The sequence below is a fragment of the Amphiura filiformis genome, chromosome 9, assembly GCF_039555335.1.
Source record: "Amphiura filiformis chromosome 9, Afil_fr2py, whole genome shotgun sequence".
Classification (NCBI taxonomy): domain Eukaryota; kingdom Metazoa; phylum Echinodermata; class Ophiuroidea; order Amphilepidida; family Amphiuridae; genus Amphiura; species Amphiura filiformis.
The window spans coordinates 69,686,091-69,705,257 of NC_092636.1; the positions used below are offsets into that span (position 1 = coordinate 69,686,091).

Sequence of the window (19,167 nt, forward strand, 5' to 3'; positions counted from 1 at the left end):
TAAATGTCTATATGTGTACAATACATCCATATCAAAACGATGCACTTGTCGGTTGGTACATGTGTCTTATTTCACACAATAGCTAGGAATAAATACTAGACCCATCTCAAGTGAAGGTCACATCAAATCATCCCCAAGTCACATGGTTCGACAGGAAAAAAGAGAACATGCCTGAAACCATATGATTTGGGGATGATTTGAAGAGACCTGCACTCCAGACGTATGCGGTACTTATTCCCAGCCATTATGTCAAATGAGACACATGTAGCAGCCGACAAGTGCATCGTTTTGATATGGATGTACACATATGTGACATGACCTGGTCCATGGGGGCCAAAGGCAGTAAATTTGAAAATATGGAGTAAAAAACAATAAAATACATAACAAAATACACATCACAAAGCTTCAGAACTTGAAAACCAAGTATGCTAGACCATTGGTCTTTTCAGTATATGATAGCCTATTGTTTGTACAAGGTAATATACATAGTAACTCAATTTTCACAAATGCCTCCTTTGGCGCCCATGGAGCAGATCGTGTGACATATTATAAACTAAATGTGTATATTGTATGTACTTCCAATACTTAGATGTTCAGTTTAATAAACGTGTACACACAAAAAAATTCCCAAAAGATTTCGGAGCCTGTTGAAAGTGTTTAATTAAATATTCACCTCTTAAGCTTCTACCATAACTGTGTAAATCCCAAGAAGAGTTTAAGAAGTATAAATTAAAGATATGTGTTTACACCCTGGTTACACCCTTATGATAATTGCTAACAAATACCTTATCAGTGCGCCCTCTCCTGCCAAAGTTGGCCAGCTGATTTATTCCCATGAATTTTTTTGAACAAATTGTGCTCGGAGCGAGCGACAATTTCCATATTATAATACTAATATGGTAATGAACAATGTAAATTTCACACCTTAAACAGACTCATAATGTGTATCTTTTTTGGAATATGTGTGAAGCATGCAAAATGTTTTTTACTAATTACCATGATTAAGCAGTACATTGTTCACAAATAAACTGCACATTTATGCCTTTCTTCACACCAATTTGCCATAATTAAAGTAAATTTGTGATATTTGCTTAAAAAGCGCAGTGTTTACAATCCTCCGGTCACATGAACACTACGCTGAATGAAGATGCCGTGATGGTGTCACAAGCTAAGTCGCTGCTAACCAAGACTCTGAAAAAGGTAACTTTTTAAGCAAATGTCAAGAATGACAGAGTCCAATATCAGTATCCATGCTGCTAAATTTGTGATGTGAGTCGGATGTCGGGAATATTGATTTTGAGATATAACCAATAATGTTATTCAACTTCCTTTGTGTTTTATTGTTCTGAGCAACACGCCATATCTCTGGAACCATAAATTTAATTATAACGGGTTTTGAGTAAAATAAAGCTCTGAGAATGGCTCATTTAATGAAATTGAAAACTGAATTTTGATTTTGATCGACATCAGACTCATTTCGCTTTTTCGCAGTGGTAGTCTGGGTCCCAGACAGCTTGACCAGTATTGATTTCATCTGTGCTACACATAGCTGCTCAGTGTAGACTTTGAAAAGGCTACAGAGCTGCTCAGTGTAGACTTTGAAAAGGTATACATGTAACCCTGGCATTATAGTCTGCATGTTTACATTAGGCCTAAAAATAAAAATTGTTTGATTGGCGTAACATAAAAAAATATTAGGGTACGTTGGTCGGTCTGCAATTTTTTTTCCTTTACTTTTTTTACACACATTTTAAGCGGTAAATTGCGTATGATAAAGGCCTCGGAACTTTTTTGTTTCTTTTGTTTTTTAATTTTCTTTTTTTTTAATTTTAGAAAAAGAAAAAAGTCTAGGGTCGGACTTATTTTTAGGGTTGGTCGGATTACACCAATCAAACAATTTTTTTAGGCCTTATGGGTGATGCATCAGGATCACTGTGATCAGGATGGTGCAATACACCACCTGTTCATATTTATAGCCATGCTTTGCAGACTGTCAGCATTCAGCGGGTCTCTGTGTATTGAAACAGGTCTACTACTTGTCTGGGGAAACTTTTACTACAGTCAGTCTACTCTGAAGTACAAAGTACCGATGCGGACGCACGCATTGTGCCGACTTTGAAGGCACGCATACCTCAGCAGAGACGCAGCACTGGGTACTGTTTACGCGCTGTATACGCGAGCATTGTCACTTTGTACTTCGGAGTGAACAAACTGTACATTTGTGGAATAGCTGGAAAATTGGTAAGCTGTTTTGCTTTTATTATATAAAATAATATATAAAATCATGTAAAACTAAAAAAAAGGTACTATGATATGAAGTATATGTTGATGTTTGTCAGCCAATTCCGATTAAACATACAGTGATGTGTATATTAATAGGCCGTGATATATAGTATAGACGAATCCAACAAGCCAAATGATGATCAGAATTCAGTCGGCCATTACTGGGTCCCGCCTGCACAAAACTGGTGTTGTTACTGCCCAATTGGGTGGATTAAATGCGCTTAAAAATCAATGTTGAATTGTATTGTGTTGTAAACTTTCATCATTCTTTTGTCTACGTGTAACACGGGTGATGGAATGCAGTTTAATATCCCCGCCAAGGCCACATTATTTCACATTTTAGGTGGAATAGACCTATGGGGGGGACCCAGTTATGGCTGCCATTGAGGTGTGGGAATGTGTGAAATTGGATTGGTCTATATAGGCCTACTGGAAGTATCGTAGTTTTCAAAAGTAGGTTATGGGTAAACCAGAACAAATAAACACATTGAGGATCAATTTAATGATTCATGTTTTTCACTAAATGAATGTGTTCAATTCAAAATAACTGCACAATTCGCTGTCGTAGTGCATGTTAGTAACCTTTGGTTACTGCTCCAAGCCTGGGCTCATACACCTGTTCCAAGTTTTGATATGCCATAGGCTTTGTGTTGTGATCATTTCGATCAGTGGTTCGTAACAAAGAAAGTGTGATCCAGTTGACCTAGCAACGGTCATATTCTAACGTGCACTACGACAGCGAATATAAGCCATGCCTGGAGTACTAGGCTATTTCTGTCAAGTTAATTTGGTATATAATGTATTTTTCACAAAACTATAAATAACTAGATTTCGCGGTTCTCGGGTTGGGCGGTTCTCGTGATAGGCCTATCTCTAATTACCCAACACCCGTTACCCATAATACTTGTCCTAACCTTTCAAACTACTACGATATATGCGCTCAATGATTAATCAACTCTGTTAATGTTTTGTAGCTGTGACGCTTACTTCGGTAGGCTACCCATAATCTGAAAACCCATCGTTCGCCTCTTTCAAACCCTGTCCTGCTACCACATTGGAGGACCCCAAAATACCCCGAAATACATCGCAAACGGGTTATACCATAACTGATGATTTTTATGTCAATGTTATGTCTTGAAAATAGGCCTATTGGTCCGATGAGATGCACCTGTCATGCCTGTTAGTCACACTGTAATGCTTTTCCGATGCGCGAACTGTACTCCGCGCACACTCCCGTTGATACTCGCGATAGCACACCGCGAAAGCACGCGATAGTGAACGCAACGCGCTTGAACGCGATAGCGCATGGACAGAGGACGACGGACACGCCGTAATTAGTATTAAGATAGCTAGTGTTCATGAATTACATATGAATTTGTTTTTACTGAATTTGTGCAGCTAGAGTGTTGCCTAATGGTTAGGGTACTTCAGTGCCTTTAGTGCATGAGGTCCCCACGGTTGTTTGATGTATATAGAATTGGCTTCATTATTAACTAAATGCAAACTAAAGATGGCGCTATTTATCCAAAATCCTATTTCTTTATTTGCAAGGGTTAGGTGAATAATACTGCCATTAAAACAGCTGGAATAGGTGAAACAAGCAACAACGAAATTTTATAAACATATTTTATCAAACAATAAAAGGAATTATTTGTATTAAAAGCTTGAAAGAGTAATTTCCAGTAATTAAATAGCGCCACCAATTTTGTCATTAATAGATACATTTTATATCCAAAAAGCTTTAAAAATACTATAAAAGTGAATAATTTTGTAAAAGAGGGGAAATTAAAGTTGAGAATGACTCAAAAGCTTCTGGATACATTAGCATGATATCACTTTTAGCTGTTTAAGCCTAAAATTTGGTTGTACATTATGTTTTGTTTGAAAAACTAATAAATGATCATATCAAACAACCGTGTCCCGGGTTCAATTCCCAGCAGTGAACATTTGCTGGGATATTGACTTGGGCGAAAAAATATCTGAAATTAATTGGCAAATGACCTCTGTAGATTAAATTCGGACTTCCGCTCTCCACATGAAGGGGGTTGCATGTCCCCTCCACATTTTGGGATGGGGGACACAATATCAAATATCACCCCCCCCCCCCATGTTTTGGTAAATATTTCCCTGTTCTAAGTAGGCTTACTGTAAAAATACAGGCAATATTCGGTAAATTATACCTTGATTTTTGGCTAAAATAGTATGAAATTGAAAAGTGTCTCATGCTCCGCGGACACTTCATCCTCTATAGACTTTAAATTCACCGTGACTGTGGACTAAAATCGTTTGACAAGCTTTGCGTGAACAATACATGCAGTTCCCATAAACTTGACTGGTTAAAAAGCTTTGCCTACTGCTGATGTCTTACCCCTGGTATGTCCTTCAGAATAATTAATGCTTACTGGATAAAAAGTCCAAAAAATCAACTGCAAACTACTTCAATTGGGCCTTGAACACTTTACACAATAATAGTGTAAAAGGTGACCACCAAATGCCTTCATTTGGCGCTCATTTTGTAAAATTTTCTAATGACTGAGGCACCTCAGACCCGGGGTGGTGTACTCAAGTTTGATTTTGATTTTGGAAGTAGACCCATAAATATACCAATTTTTCAAGAAATTTGGACCCATTGATATACCAAAAGTCAAAAATTTTGGCAGAATTTACCCAAAATTGTCTTAGTTTTTACAAATTTTCCCAAAATTTTGGGAAAATTTTGGCTGGATTAAGGAAAAATTGGGCTGTTTTCCGAAAAAATTGAGAACATTTTGAAAAAAGGGCCCATTCATATACCAAAATAGGCTTTGAAAAAGGGGTCATTGATATACCAGAAGGCTGAAAATGCTACCCATGTTTGCGCACGTCCCTTATGGTCATTTGTACTGAGTACCCCCGCCTCAGACACCCCCTGAAAATAATCATTTCTTTATAATAGTTGCACTACCACTAGCAATTTTCGAGGAACAGTGATAAATTAATAATTAATACTAGCATTTGAAGTCAAAGCCGCCGCACCGGCCGGTTTGTGTTCCTTCTTCATGTGCTTGTTATGGTTCAATATTTTATCATCACACTAGTAGATTCAAGTTTGTTGTAATAAAAATTCATATAATTTATGGAATTCAGTTCAAAACCTGATATTTACTTTTTCACCCATTTCACCATACTCAACATTATCAATCATCATAACAAACAAATTATGTCCGTAATCTAGCTTACGAATTATGCATCGTGCAGGCAAATAATATGTGAGAGTAAATGTGGACGACAAACTGGCAACTTGTATTGTGCAAATATTACAGGTGCTTCTGTCAATAATAATATCATTGCAACTTCTGTTAATGATCATATGTGATTACACTAGAGGTCAGGAAGATGTCAAAAGTGAAACTAAAACAGAGTGAGAAGCGTGTACGCTTCTTGCCCAAAAAGGATACACTTTCTTTTGAACTAGAAGTATGTAATACTTTGAATTTACTTCTACGCTCACCTGTAATGGGTTTGAGCACTTTTAATTCCAAAGTTAGTCACCTGAAAAACAATACTTGTTATAATTCATGCATTATATATTACCAAATTACTTATTTGGACTATTGAAGTGAAAAAGCTACATGTGTATATGCATGCATGGACATATGGACCACACCAGGGGGGATGGGGGAAATGCGCTCCAGTCAGAACTATTACCCCCAGTTGCCCCCCTCCCAGTAAAAACCCAAATATATGACTTTTCTGCAAAATTTGTTGATTCCCCCTTCAAATTCACTTTGCCCTCCCTATGCAACAACAAAATTTCTTGCGCCGCCACTGCATGAACTCCAGATAAACGATCTTGGCATATATACATGCCCAACTTACACCAGCCAAATATGTTGTGTTTGTCAGGTAGGCACGACAGCGCAATTATGATATAATGTTGTATTCTAATAATAGACTCAAGTTACCAGGGGCGGATTTAGAGGGGAGCGCACCCGGCGCGCGCCCCTCTATTTTGTGCAGATCGGCGCCTGACTTTGTGTATTTTTGCAGAGCGGCACCTGACTTTGTGTGGGCGCCTAGCTGCGGCGGTGGCTCGGCGCCCCCTCTATTGAAAATTCCTGGATCCGCCCCTGGTTACTGATGTCTCAAATGTTTTAATTGACAGATACAATGACTGTGCGTGGAGTACGGGTAGATTTCCAGAACCTTAATGTGACCATTGATGAGACAACTATACTGAAAGATGTGAGCGGATATGCATTGCCAGGCCAGCTGCTGGCTATCATGGGGCCAAGTGGTAAGAATGATCAATTATCTAAGATTCAGATTCAGATTCAACTTTATTTAGCCACGGTGGGCCCACTTCAACCCTAGGTTCTTCTTCCTTGGGGCGTGCATACTTTTTGGCTATTTTGGAGTCTAGGGGTGGGGCCATGGTGTTAGCTAGCCACCCATCATTTTGGACGGGCAGTTCACTCCTGGGACAGGCGAAATTAAATTGAATTTAGTTCTGTGTCAAAACAAGACCAAATGTTGACAGGCAGTTTTGGTGAAAATGATGGACCCTTGTCAAATCCTAGCTAAGACTAGTGGGGGCCCTTTCATTTCAAGGTGGGTATCATGCTTGTTAAAACTTTTTTGAAAGGATAGTATTTCACAGGCAAGTGATCTACACACATACATTGTTTAGGGTGCAAAAAAGTCAAAAATCACGAAAAAAGGTTATGTATATTTGACAGGACCTCGAACATGAAATATCAAAATTCATAATTAGTGTGTCAAAAATCAGAAAAAGGTATGTCTAAAAGGACCTTGAACATGAAACATCACAAACTTGCAAATTAAATGACCATTTTCTGCTGTGCTAGCAAACACAAAATAAAAAAGTATAGGTTGTTTCCACATTTTGGCAAAAAATTCAAGTATATATCGTATTTTGCCTAAATCGTGTTCAAATTTATATCTTAAAACATCAAAATATTAAAAGAAGTTCTTATTTTCGAGAAAATTGCTTATTTGTGCGTTTATTTCTATTCACCTCCTTTATTGACCATGTGTATGTTATAGTTTTACCACTAGGGTTGTAAGTTTGTTCATTTCGTAATATACCATCACGTCATATCCGTCACAATTTTGTGACGGATATGACGTTCGCCGATGATTTTACTATGAGAGAATCATTTCCGTCATGTTAGGCATGTTCATAAAATTTTAAAATTTGATAAATTCATCTAAAATTGCTTTCATTAAAAAGAGAATCATTTAACTTAAAAAATGAGGGGTCAATCATGTATGTAGGTCTAAAATTGGCAATGTTATGAGGAAAAGTATGCTCGCCTGAATGTCCCAAATTTGGTGTCCCAGCATTATCAATGGCTTCCTATGTCTTAACATGTGTGTATGTATGGCTAAATTTTTGAGCACGAAGGGCCATTTTACAAAAATGCGCTAATGTTTCATGAAATGTGGCTTTCACTACTTGAAAGTATTAAATATTATTCAAATGCATTTTTACTAAAATTAATGCAGGTTGGAGTTTTGAGGGTCAAAATCCAAATTGTCTTCATTTTCCTATTGGATTACACAGTTAAGACAGGATCTTGGATCACAAGAAGCTTATAATGACGCCCTCCCACACATTTTAGAATGTGATCATGCCTAGTCATGTTATGGAGATGATACAGCAGAATTTCCATTCATTGACATCATCTCTGTCACTCTACAGATAATGCCCTGCTTTGACCTTAAAACTGGTCAAATGGAAATGTAATGATATGTTGCATAATCTTGGTTATACTCCCTTCCTCTGTAGGTAAAAAACAAATGTTCTATGTGGGACACATTTTTGGTATCAGTTGAACTTCGTTGCAATTGTGACGGAGATGACGACGGCGACGGAGATGACATTAGCTGCAGAAAAAGCCAAAAAAATACACCAAGCTGCTAATAAAGATTGAGCCAAACACTTTTTTACTACACTGGAGGCATATCTCTTTCTTAATCTGTAAAAAAATTAACAGAAAAATCATTTTGAAATGTCAATTTTCCAAACCTTCAAATATGCACCTTACCGAAGAATGACCCGGGTACAGTCAACATTTAGAACCAAATTTTTGGAAGGTCATTTTGGGGTCACCAGGGGTCATCTGAGGTCAAATTAGTTAAAACTGTTGTATGGGCATAAAACTTGGTGGGTATACCGGTACAGAATCGTCAAATATGGTTAACCGCCTAGTATCTATATGATTCACTAAATGACCCCCTTTTGCACATGAGAGGCTGCCCAGTAGACCCTTTCAGTAAATCCTGAAAACTGCTGCGACATACGTCACAGTGATGCCACTGTGTGGATGATTTCACACATTGTTACTGTGTACTTCACCATGCGTACTAGGGATGTGCATATCATTAAATCGCATAGGCTTTGGGGATCTACCAAAATGACCTGTGCGGTACCAAATTTGCAAAGTCGTTGGATTTTAATCATCTCACCAATTATATTTTGTTGACTCCAGCTTTTATTGTGAAATGATATATTTATATAATATTGGATGGCTTTGAGTGTGATACGAGAATGTACAGCATGAGTCATGAAAATACAGACTGAGCTGGGCTGAGCTGGAAAAATAAACCATCCAATATTATATTATTACATATAATATGAAGCTTTTACGAGTGCCCAAGTACCAAAACTAACATGTTGGTGCCAGTTGGAAACCAGTCATTTAGTGTAACAGGGGTGTGATTTGTCTGCATTTTTTCAGAATTTTTTGTGGCCAAAATTTACGCAGTTTTATTGATTTTCAGCCCATTTTAGGGTATTTTTGCCCAATTTCATGCTGTTTTTTTGGATTTTTACTATTTTCTGGATATTTCACAAGCTTTGAATCACATTCCCGGTGTAATCATTTTGATGATATTTGCAGGTAGAACATAGTGCTCAACAAACTGTGTATCACAATCAATTACACCTGCTCTCCGCATGTACGGGTATGCTTGCACACCTGTTCAGTATTTGAATATCAACGGTATTACTGTGCAGTAATAAAAATTTGTGATGTTACTATAAATAGCGAAATGTTGTGACTGAGTATGTGACTGACTGACTATGTGGGTGAGTTAATCAAAGGCTCTGTCAGTTTCGATCCAAATGTCGCCAAATTCATATACGGGGGATCAAGGAATATACGGAGATGGAAATGGTCAAGAATTGGCCTCAAAATCAGTAAAAACATGAGTTTTTCGGGCAGATATATAGAGGTTGTTTGTTAACGGCCTATGCCAACCAACACATCCACATGTCTATCGTAAACCGTGCCATCGTTAGCGCACCACTTGACTTGCACGCACGGGTGCGCAAAGCCAACTTGCTTGCATATAGGGTTATGGTTTATGGTATACGGGATGGGATAACAGGATTAGGCCTACGAAGACTATAAATATCGTCAGGGTACAGGAGGAAGAAGGAAGCAAAAATAATAAAGAAAGAAATAGAGAAAGAAAGAAAGAACAATAGAAAGAAAGAAAAATGAAATTTACCTTTTCAATGAGTCTACCTGTTCATTAATTCCTCCTGTTTGAGTGAACGCTCCCATTTACTCATCTAGCAGGGACCCAAGCTTAGCGCGGGTGGTCCCGCTAGTATTGCTAAAAGCTTCATATTATATAATATGGAACTGTAATTTAAAGTTCTTCGCCAGAAACCGTCTGGCTTCCTCAAAGCAATTGATGTTGTTATTGATCCATCTGCTTGGAGCGGGAATCAAGACCGGATGTTATTGTTTTACCGGAAGCACTCGATCCTGATGAAACTGTCAGTAGGAAAACAAACGTTTTTTCTTTGATCTTGACAAAGAACTTTAAATAGCTGTTTAATCAACTTACAGACCTGATGAACCTCTTCAGTCAAATATGCAAAGTCTGTGTTGAACCTTTTGTTGAATTCCTTGCACTGATATAGGTTCTGGCAAGACCACTCTACTCAATGTGTTGGCAGGACGGTATGTTGGCACACGTACAGGGGACATTCTGATGAATAAATCACCACTCAACAAGAAACTGAAGAGAAAGATTGCATTTGTGTTACAACAAGATATTCTGTTTGAGAATCTCACCCTTAGAGAAACTCTCATGGTAAGTCTTTGAGCTCTTATACCATATTCGCTCTGCTCCTAATTCCAGAAAAATACAGCACTAATTGTTTGGAATTAAGAAAATATTATCTTGTTTTGCCCAATGAAATACCGTAGAATTCCATCTAGAAGTAAATATGCCTCTAAACAAGGGTTTTTTTAAACGAAAGATATGAAAGGCCAATACCCTTCTCAAAAACATTGCAATAGATTGGTCTTATATACATGTTTGTACAGCTGCCTTTATCAGTAATATAGTTGTTCAAACTCCAAATAAAGTTTTTGTTGAGAGTGTCTGCCTCTTGTCTCTTGTGTCAAAAAAACCTCATATAGACGGAATTTTACGGTATAGTTGAATCGTAATCTTTAAGTTAGTTCTAACTGGCAATAAAAGTACAATTTTTACAATTTGAGGGAAAAGGGCCAAAAATATGCACTTTTTACATGTTTTCTCACAATATTGTAAGTCATAAAATGAGTATTGGTAAAGAGTTGGTTCATAATTTTGACAATTATGCTATTTATGATAATTGGTTATGAAATAGATTAGAAAATGTGTTTTCCAAAAATTAGAATGCGTAACTTGAAATTAGTCTTTGTAAAAGTCTTTGGGATTGATTATCATCAACATATAAAAATGCTCCCCAAAACTGTTTTGGCTCTTTTTTCCAAACATTTACTATATATTAAAATTTTACTTTCATTGAAAGTTAGAATTAACTAAAGGATTAGGATTTAGCTATGTTACATTTGGCAAAACATGGTGATATTTTTTTATCCAAAAATATTAGTGCTGTATTTTTCTGGAATAGGGAGTAATTAAAATCCCCTCGTTCATATACGCCCCACCATTTGTTTTCAACCAAACTGTTCCATAAAAAGAAGATTTTTACCACATCATAATGCATGCAAGTTTCAATTGACCATGTACACAAAGAGGGCTTACAGCAGCAATGTCACTGGTGCTGCTTTGAATGGTATTAAAGCCATAATGTACGATCTTATAATATGAAATTGGTTAATTTTTTCAAACCTGATTTTTTTTGCATATTTGTAATGTTTACACATGTCCCAACTTGCACCTAAATGGAATCGGCCAAATTTGTTGTCCTTGTAGGTCAAAAGAGCAAAGTTCGACATATTATCATAATATAAAAATTATGATAATATGTCCTCCCATAGAACTGTGTGTGAAATGGCCAAAATAACCAGTGGGGTTTCTTTCACTTTACCTTGTTATTTCAACCTAAAATGGACAGCAACCCTTACCGTCAGTTATTACTAATATTATATTATTTCAACATGTTGAATAAAGAATAACAAAATCAAAATTTGACGGAAATCGTACATTAAGGCTTTAATGGTTAACTGGGGGTCGCATGTTCTCATTGCAAGTGTTCAAAAATTAAGAGATATCAGACTGTTAAGGGAACTGGAATGAGCGTTTTGAGCATTTCGACAGCATTTTTTGTGGGACATGAGAGCACATCAGACCTATCGAATTGCATTCTGAATACGAAGAATGTCTTTCTGATATCAAATAATTTTCATTTTATGAAATTCACGATATAATACAAATTTTATGACAAATTATTAAAATTTGATATTTTTCACATTTTGAGATATAACAGTCCTCAAGTAAATTTAATAAATTTAATGATATAGTCTTAAAGTGTATGTAGCTGGGAGGAAAAGCCGACGATCAATTGAAAATTTTGACCTTTCATATTGAAGATATGGATTTTTTCCCAAAAAGACCTAATTTTTTGTGTGTTTTGGGAAAAAATCCATATCTTCAATAATGAAAAAGGTCAAAATTTTCAATTGATCGTCGGCTTTTCATCCCACCTACATACACTTTAGGTAGAAATCATCAGATTTATAAAGTTTACTTGAGTACTGTTAAATATCAAAAATATCAATTTTGAATGATTTGCCATAAAATGTGTATTACATTGCGAATTTCAAAAAATCAAAATTATTTGATATCAGAAGGCCATTCTTCGTATTCAGAATGCAATTCGATATGTCCGATGTGCTCTAATGTCCCACAATAAATACTGTCCAAACGTTCATACCCCTTCCCTTAAGTCAGGCCAGTAACTTTGATTGATTTGTTGTATGTTGCATGGGATCACATATAGTTAATAAAGAATAATATATTCCAAATGATACAATTAATATTTTGAATTAATTTGTCATCCAGTACACAGCCCGTCTGAAGCTACCAGGTGAATTACCATACGCAGACAAGGTTCAGAAGGTTGAAGACATAGTAGATACATTGGACATCAGGAAATGTCTGGACACAAGTAAGGATAAGACCTGGCGTCTTTGGGATTCAGATCAGTAGCGTAGCTAGCGGGGGGAGGCAGGGGGCAGAGTGCACCCCCTGACAAAATGAAAGGAAACAGTGCCCTCTGAAAAAAAATAGACCTGGCGTAAGGAAGGATAAAACGTGGCATCTTTAGGAGTCAGATTTAGGATTATGGTTAAGATTAGGACTATGTTGAGGTTTAACAGAAGGATTACAGTAGGAATCCCAATTGAATTTGGATAATACTAACCAATCATGAGTGCATTGTCATGGTTGGACTCACTTCTGCTCATGCACAGTCGCACACACTGGCGTACATCTAGCAAGGTACGCAAAAATTGTCACGCTATGTCAGGCTGTGTTTATTCAATTGAAATTTGCACTGTAGTTAGAGTCAGGAATAACATATATCAGAAGGTTGAGGACATATTGGATATTAAATTTTAGATTAGATTAAGATTAGGATAAGGATTATGTTAGAAGGATTGGGGTCAGAGGATGAGGACAAGGGATATAAATATTGTTAGACATAATTGCAGAAGGAAATGTATGAACACAATGAACTAGTAACATACCTTACTTGAATTTTGGTGTTATTTTTAACAAAAAGGAGAGTTACAAGTTTTCATTACCCTTCAAAAAGACCACAAATATTTATTCAAAATAAAACAAAAGTACCCTAAGTTATGTTTTTAACATACAAGAAATCAAGCATTTTAATTTATTTTGTAAATCGTAGTCAACAATTTTCATCGATGCACGGTCAAAAAGATCAAAGATCCTTCTTTTTGTTAGGACATGTCTGGACACAAGGACAAATGTGACACAATCAAGGGAAATGAGTCGCATGTCGCTAATATTGATTTTGAGATATTGGCACAGAAAGTGTTCATGTTCTTTTGTTTTATATTGTTTTCAGCGATTGATAAATTGACATAACTTTCTTAACGAAAAGTCGTATCAACATGGGGTTTTCAGTTTCTGAAAGCTCTAAATGTCCTCTTTAGAAATGTATGTAAAACCCATTTTGGACCAGGGTCGACATGTGACTCATCCCCCTTGATCATGTCACAAATGGGCTTCGAAAGATGTGAGGGAGAGGACATAGTGGATACAGTGGACAATGTCCAGGCAAATAAAGGCAATACTTTACAATGATGGGCAAGGCTTTGATAAAGATTAGGGCTAGGTTCTGGGGTTAGGATTAGGACTATGTTTAGGATTAACAGAAGTACATCTCAAATGAATTTCAGAAGATTTAAAGATATAATGAAGAGCCTGTTATCATGATGTGATGACAAAACAGTGGCAGCAATTAGATTAGATTTAGATTCTTATCACATCCGTAATTCTGACTTATTGATCAAATGATTTATTTTTGTGAGTTATTTTCCTACATTACCTTGCTTTTGTTGCTTGAGACATCTGTTTGTGTGTGTGTGTGTGTAAATGTATGTATCTGTATTTGAGTGTAATTCTTAATTTCTGTAATTCTAGTATTATATTTATTAACCTATAATATTTCTTTTAAGGTGGTGTAACGCTCAATTCAGGCTTTTGCCTTTTGTTACATCTCGGCCATCTTTTTTTAAATTCTATTTTGCCATTTTGTTAAACTTGCTTGCATGTATTTTGATATGATGGAAATAAATAAAATATGTATGTATATTAGTATGATGTCATTATGAACCACTTTACTTGACACTTTTTAAAATGTAAAAACCTTATGTGGTTTTTGAACATGACATGAAGAAGTCCGATTAAATTATGCAGATCTCTTATTCTCTAAGGGGACTATCATTTTCTTTGGAAAGTGGGGGGGGGGGGTCCCAGAGCACGCCTTCTTTACACTTACGATTGAAATTTGAATGCACTCTGCAGGTCACTTTCTTCGCTATTAAGTTTTGGTGCGCTCCGCACCTTTGTTCCGGCAATGAATAATTTGTCTTGAGTCTGTGTAGGCAAAATGGGGGTTGGGGTTGGGTGTCATAAAAATCATCCCAAGATATAGATAGGGGGGAGTTGTAAAAAATTTAGCCCGCAATAGGGGGGTCATATTGACTCCAGTCACTGACATAATTGGGATCCCCGCTTCCGACGAAAATGATAGCCCCCTACACTGGCACGTCTGGAACCTCAGAAAGATTATGTGATTTCTTACCTTTGGCCATATACATTTTAAGTTGCGGGTAACAAGTATTTAAAAAAATGGTAGCTTTGAATTAATGTGATGGGATTAAATTTTATTCAATATCTATGCTGACCAACAGATCATTCTAAGGTTTCACAATTAAAATTAATATCCAATATAAATATAGGCCTAGTCTGAGATGCATGCATACATGTGAAATGAAGGTTAATGATTGATATAAGAGTTGAAAAGTGAGCTGTTGTAAACGGCTTATCCACAAAAATAGCGTATTAAGTAAAATTTCAACGTTTTAGGGGCCTGAGCTTTCGATCCTAGCTCTGCCTTTGATAAAGATCCTGCACTCTGCATCCTCCACTCCACTCTGCATTCTCCACTCTGCTCTGCCTTTGATAAAGATCCTGCTAGGCCCCTAAAAAATAGAAGAGATTAACTTTATCGTGCTGGTATCCCTATGTACGTATTAATGTTTTTTACAATATTTATTAATGTTCTTGCAAAGCGGTAATAATATAATAGTTATATTAAATGAAATCGTCTTCATCCAATCGTCTGTGTCCATACTTGTGTTATCTTTAAAGCAAGTAGAAGTAGATTGTCAATGCCACATTATGAAGTATGTATTATTTAAAAATGCATTGACTTTCATCAGTGAAAAAAAGTTCAGCATCCAACAAAAAGTAATTATGTATAGTATGTCATATATGATAAACATATTTTCTTTCTGAATTGGCTGTATTTTTATGTGTAAGAATATCGATCGCATTATCATGTTCACTCTAGGGTAAGTTGGGTCCTATTGGACTCATTGGAACGTTCTAAACGATCCCTTTGTCTTTGCAAGATAAAATGAATTTATTGCAGTAATATCATATGGATATCAGTGTGACATCATGTTCAGCCATCTTGTGCCTAAATCAATATAATTACCTTCTGAAGTAAAAATTAAATCATGTGATAACCTAGAGATGAGCATACAGATATATGAGTATTGATTTATTACCCACAAGATGGCGAAAGGCTAACAGCCTCTGTTAGCTGAAAGTGTAATCCATTTTAAAATTTCACCTGATATTTTTAAAAGGGTTGTTATAAAGAGAAGGGCTTATCAGATTCTTCTTCTTTCCCACAATCACAATGGCAATCCATCGCTGTCTATATATCATTTACAACTGATATTGATTATTATGATTTCAGAAATTGGTAACTCCATGGACAAAGGTTTATCTGGGGGTGAGAAGAAGCGTGCCAATATCGGAAGTGAGCTCCTCAATGATCCTGCCATTCTCTTGTTGGATGTAAGTGTAAAATATGCTAATAGTCAAGTGAGGTTATAAAGAGAGGAAGTAGCTTCTGGTGTCAAGTTCATGGTTCAATAATACAACAGTCCTTTGAGATGTGCATACAACATGAAAGATGATTCTATGTACTATGATTGCATTTCATTGTGTGACCCTTAAGGGTATCCGTAGGGAGAACACTTTGTTTTACGGCCAGGTCTGGCCAGGTGCATGTTTGTTCGCAGTCTACAGGTGTAACTAGGTTGTTGTATATTCTATAATTTTCCTGGTGTGTTAACTGTGATTACATCTAGACACCAGTTTATTTTTTATTTGAACGGGACCCTAATTTAATGAGAAAACGCCGAAAAGAGAGGCCCGGCAAAAGCCGATTTGCAGACAATTTTGTAGCTACAGACAGCTCAGTATTCCATATAACAACTACGGAAACCAATCAGTGCCAGAAGTGTTGATTTATATTTCATCCACTTAGGTTTGGCTTAACCCACTAAAAGGTAAAACTTTAAGGCTGATCATTTTAATTATAAATGTAGTGTGTGTGTAAAAGTATATTTCTCAAAATGGAGGAGAGCGCCTATGACTATTGTCCATTCTGTCTACATGGTCTATGATAATTATTTTCTTACCGAAATATATTCACTTAACACAGACCACGGTTGCCAAACAAATGAGGGCAAACCGCTGGGTCAAATCATTGAAAAGTCGCCTAATATTTTTTTTATCAACCGTTGGTTTCTATGAGATAAAAACTACCAGAAGTCGCGTAAGCCAATGTTGAGAAGTCATGCAATATTTTTCTTAACCATCAATTGGTGTCTATAGGACAGGAAATTGTCGCGAGGAAAATCTTCAAAACTCATCCTATTGACCTAGGCCTATTACATCGCGGGTTTGGCAACCCTGCAATATAGACGAATCCAAGTAGCCAAGTCATGGTCAGGATTTGGTCGGACATCTTTGGGTAGCCGCTAGCACCAACCTGATGCTTTGAGCGTCCGATTGTGCAAATAAAAGCCGCCTAACACCTAGAGAAGATGCAAGGACGAGGAGGGTTAATAGAATAATAGCTAATAATATATATAATGGAGGTAATTCCGCAGGTAATCCCGTCGCATCTATTCATACATATAGTCCTTTTGTTCGCAAGTACATCAATGCATAGATACCGCGTGTAGTTAATCCGATTATTATGTCACTTCAACAGCGAATAGACCATGCTGTGTGTTTTGTCAAGGAACTGTATTGTGTTATTCTTTTGTCTGCCTGTGTTTTCATGAAGGTGTAAAACGGGTGATGGAATGCAGTTTAAAATTTCCGCCAAGGCGAATCATTTCACATTTTGAGTGCATTGTAGCCGACGGCTACCCAACTAAAGGCTGCTAGTCAGGTGTAGGAATGCGTGAATTTAGATTTGTCTATATACAGTTATATAACATCGCACCGCATTGTGAGGTGAACGAACTGAATGTTGACATTGTATTCAGGATTTAAAACAAGAACTGTCTTTAACCAGACAATGCGGTTGGTATAAAACATAGGGTGTGATATCATGATATCAACTTCAAAATCTAAAAACAAAAGTAAAGAAATAATTTAGGGCTAAATAAATAAACAGCGACAGCAGGTGCTATCTTGTCAATAATGATAAGAGGAACATGAAAAAACCAGCAGAGAGCATGCACCCCAGTAAAGAGTTAAATAAAGCAAGGAAAAATCATAATGTGCAGAAGGCCTACTTTTCGGATGATATTCACAGAAACAAAAATAAAGAACTAAAGATCTAAAAACAAAAGTAAAGAAAATGAGGGCGAAATAAATAAACAGCGTACAGCATGTGATGATAATTATACACTTCACCAAAAATTAAAAAATACTTAACACGCGACATAAATAAACAGCCATCTATCAAGAATGACAAGAGGAACATGAAAAAAAAACCACCTAATATATGAGAGCATGCACCCCAATAAAGAATTGCTTTAAAATAAAACAATGAAAAATCATGACATGTGAAATGTATGTTGATACACTTATAAATAATACTCAAGGGTGAAATAAAAAACACCTTATCTACCGATATTTCCACAGTTAAACATACTCAGTGATCACTTGTACTAAAACAAAAATAAAGAAATACTTCACAAATGATAAGAGGAACACATAAAAAATAAATAAGCGAGCATGTCCCAAAAAAATTAGTAAAAGATAAAATAATGATAAAACGTACAAGAAGGGCAAAATATTTGTCGCAAAAACTTATTAAATGCTCATTTGCTCTAAGATATTTAATGTTTGCAATTTACTCCTAGTTTATCATTTATTTATTATTTATCTAGGCTTATATATCTTTTATTTATTTATCTATTAATTTATCTATTTATCAATTTTTTTCAATATCATTATTATTAAGTGCCTATTTATAATGATATTTAAATCTATCAACATTATGCTTACGCATCCAGGAGTTATTATCCCACTTGAAATCGCCATATAAACACAAATTAATAAAGAAATACCCAATGGGTGAAATAAAAAGCATGATCTATCTTTTCAAGAATGAAAAGAGGATATAAAAATATAACAGAGCATGTCCTATAAACATGATAAAGAATTATTTAAAATCGTATAAATGTGAAACATGTAATATGACATATACTTAAGGGATCTGGAATGAGCGTTTTGAGCGCTTTCGATAGTATTTTTGTGGGAAATGAGAGCACATCAGACATATCGATTGCATTCTGAATACTGAAGAATGTCTTTCTCATATCAAATAATTTTCATTTTTTGAAATTCACGATATAATGCAAATTTTATGACAAATTATTAAAATTTGATATTTTTCAAATTTTTGATATATAACAGTCCTCGAAGTAAATTTTATAAATCTAATGACATATTCTTAAAGTGTATGTAGCTGGGAGGAAAAGCCGACGATCAATTGAAAATTTTGACCTTTCATATTGACGATATGGATTTTATTTCCCAAAAGACCTATTTTTTTGG

The 19,167-nt window shown here is 36.0% G+C and overlaps 1 protein-coding gene across 1 annotated transcript in view; it reads left to right on the forward strand.

Annotated features, from left to right (window-relative positions):
* The first annotated feature begins 305 nt into the window (after positions 1-305).
* LOC140160439 (uncharacterized) overlaps positions 306-19,167 on the forward strand; it is a 36,581-nt gene continuing 17,719 nt past the window's right edge. Inside the window, exons 1-5 of the mRNA XM_072183675.1 lie at positions 306-2,241; positions 6,428-6,559; positions 10,223-10,395; positions 12,601-12,706; positions 16,058-16,158. Coding sequence (XP_072039776.1) covers positions 6,433-6,559; positions 10,223-10,395; positions 12,601-12,706; positions 16,058-16,158 — 507 coding nt within the window. The 5' untranslated portion in view covers positions 306-2,241; positions 6,428-6,432. The remainder of the gene's footprint in view (positions 2,242-6,427; positions 6,560-10,222; positions 10,396-12,600; positions 12,707-16,057; positions 16,159-19,167) is intronic.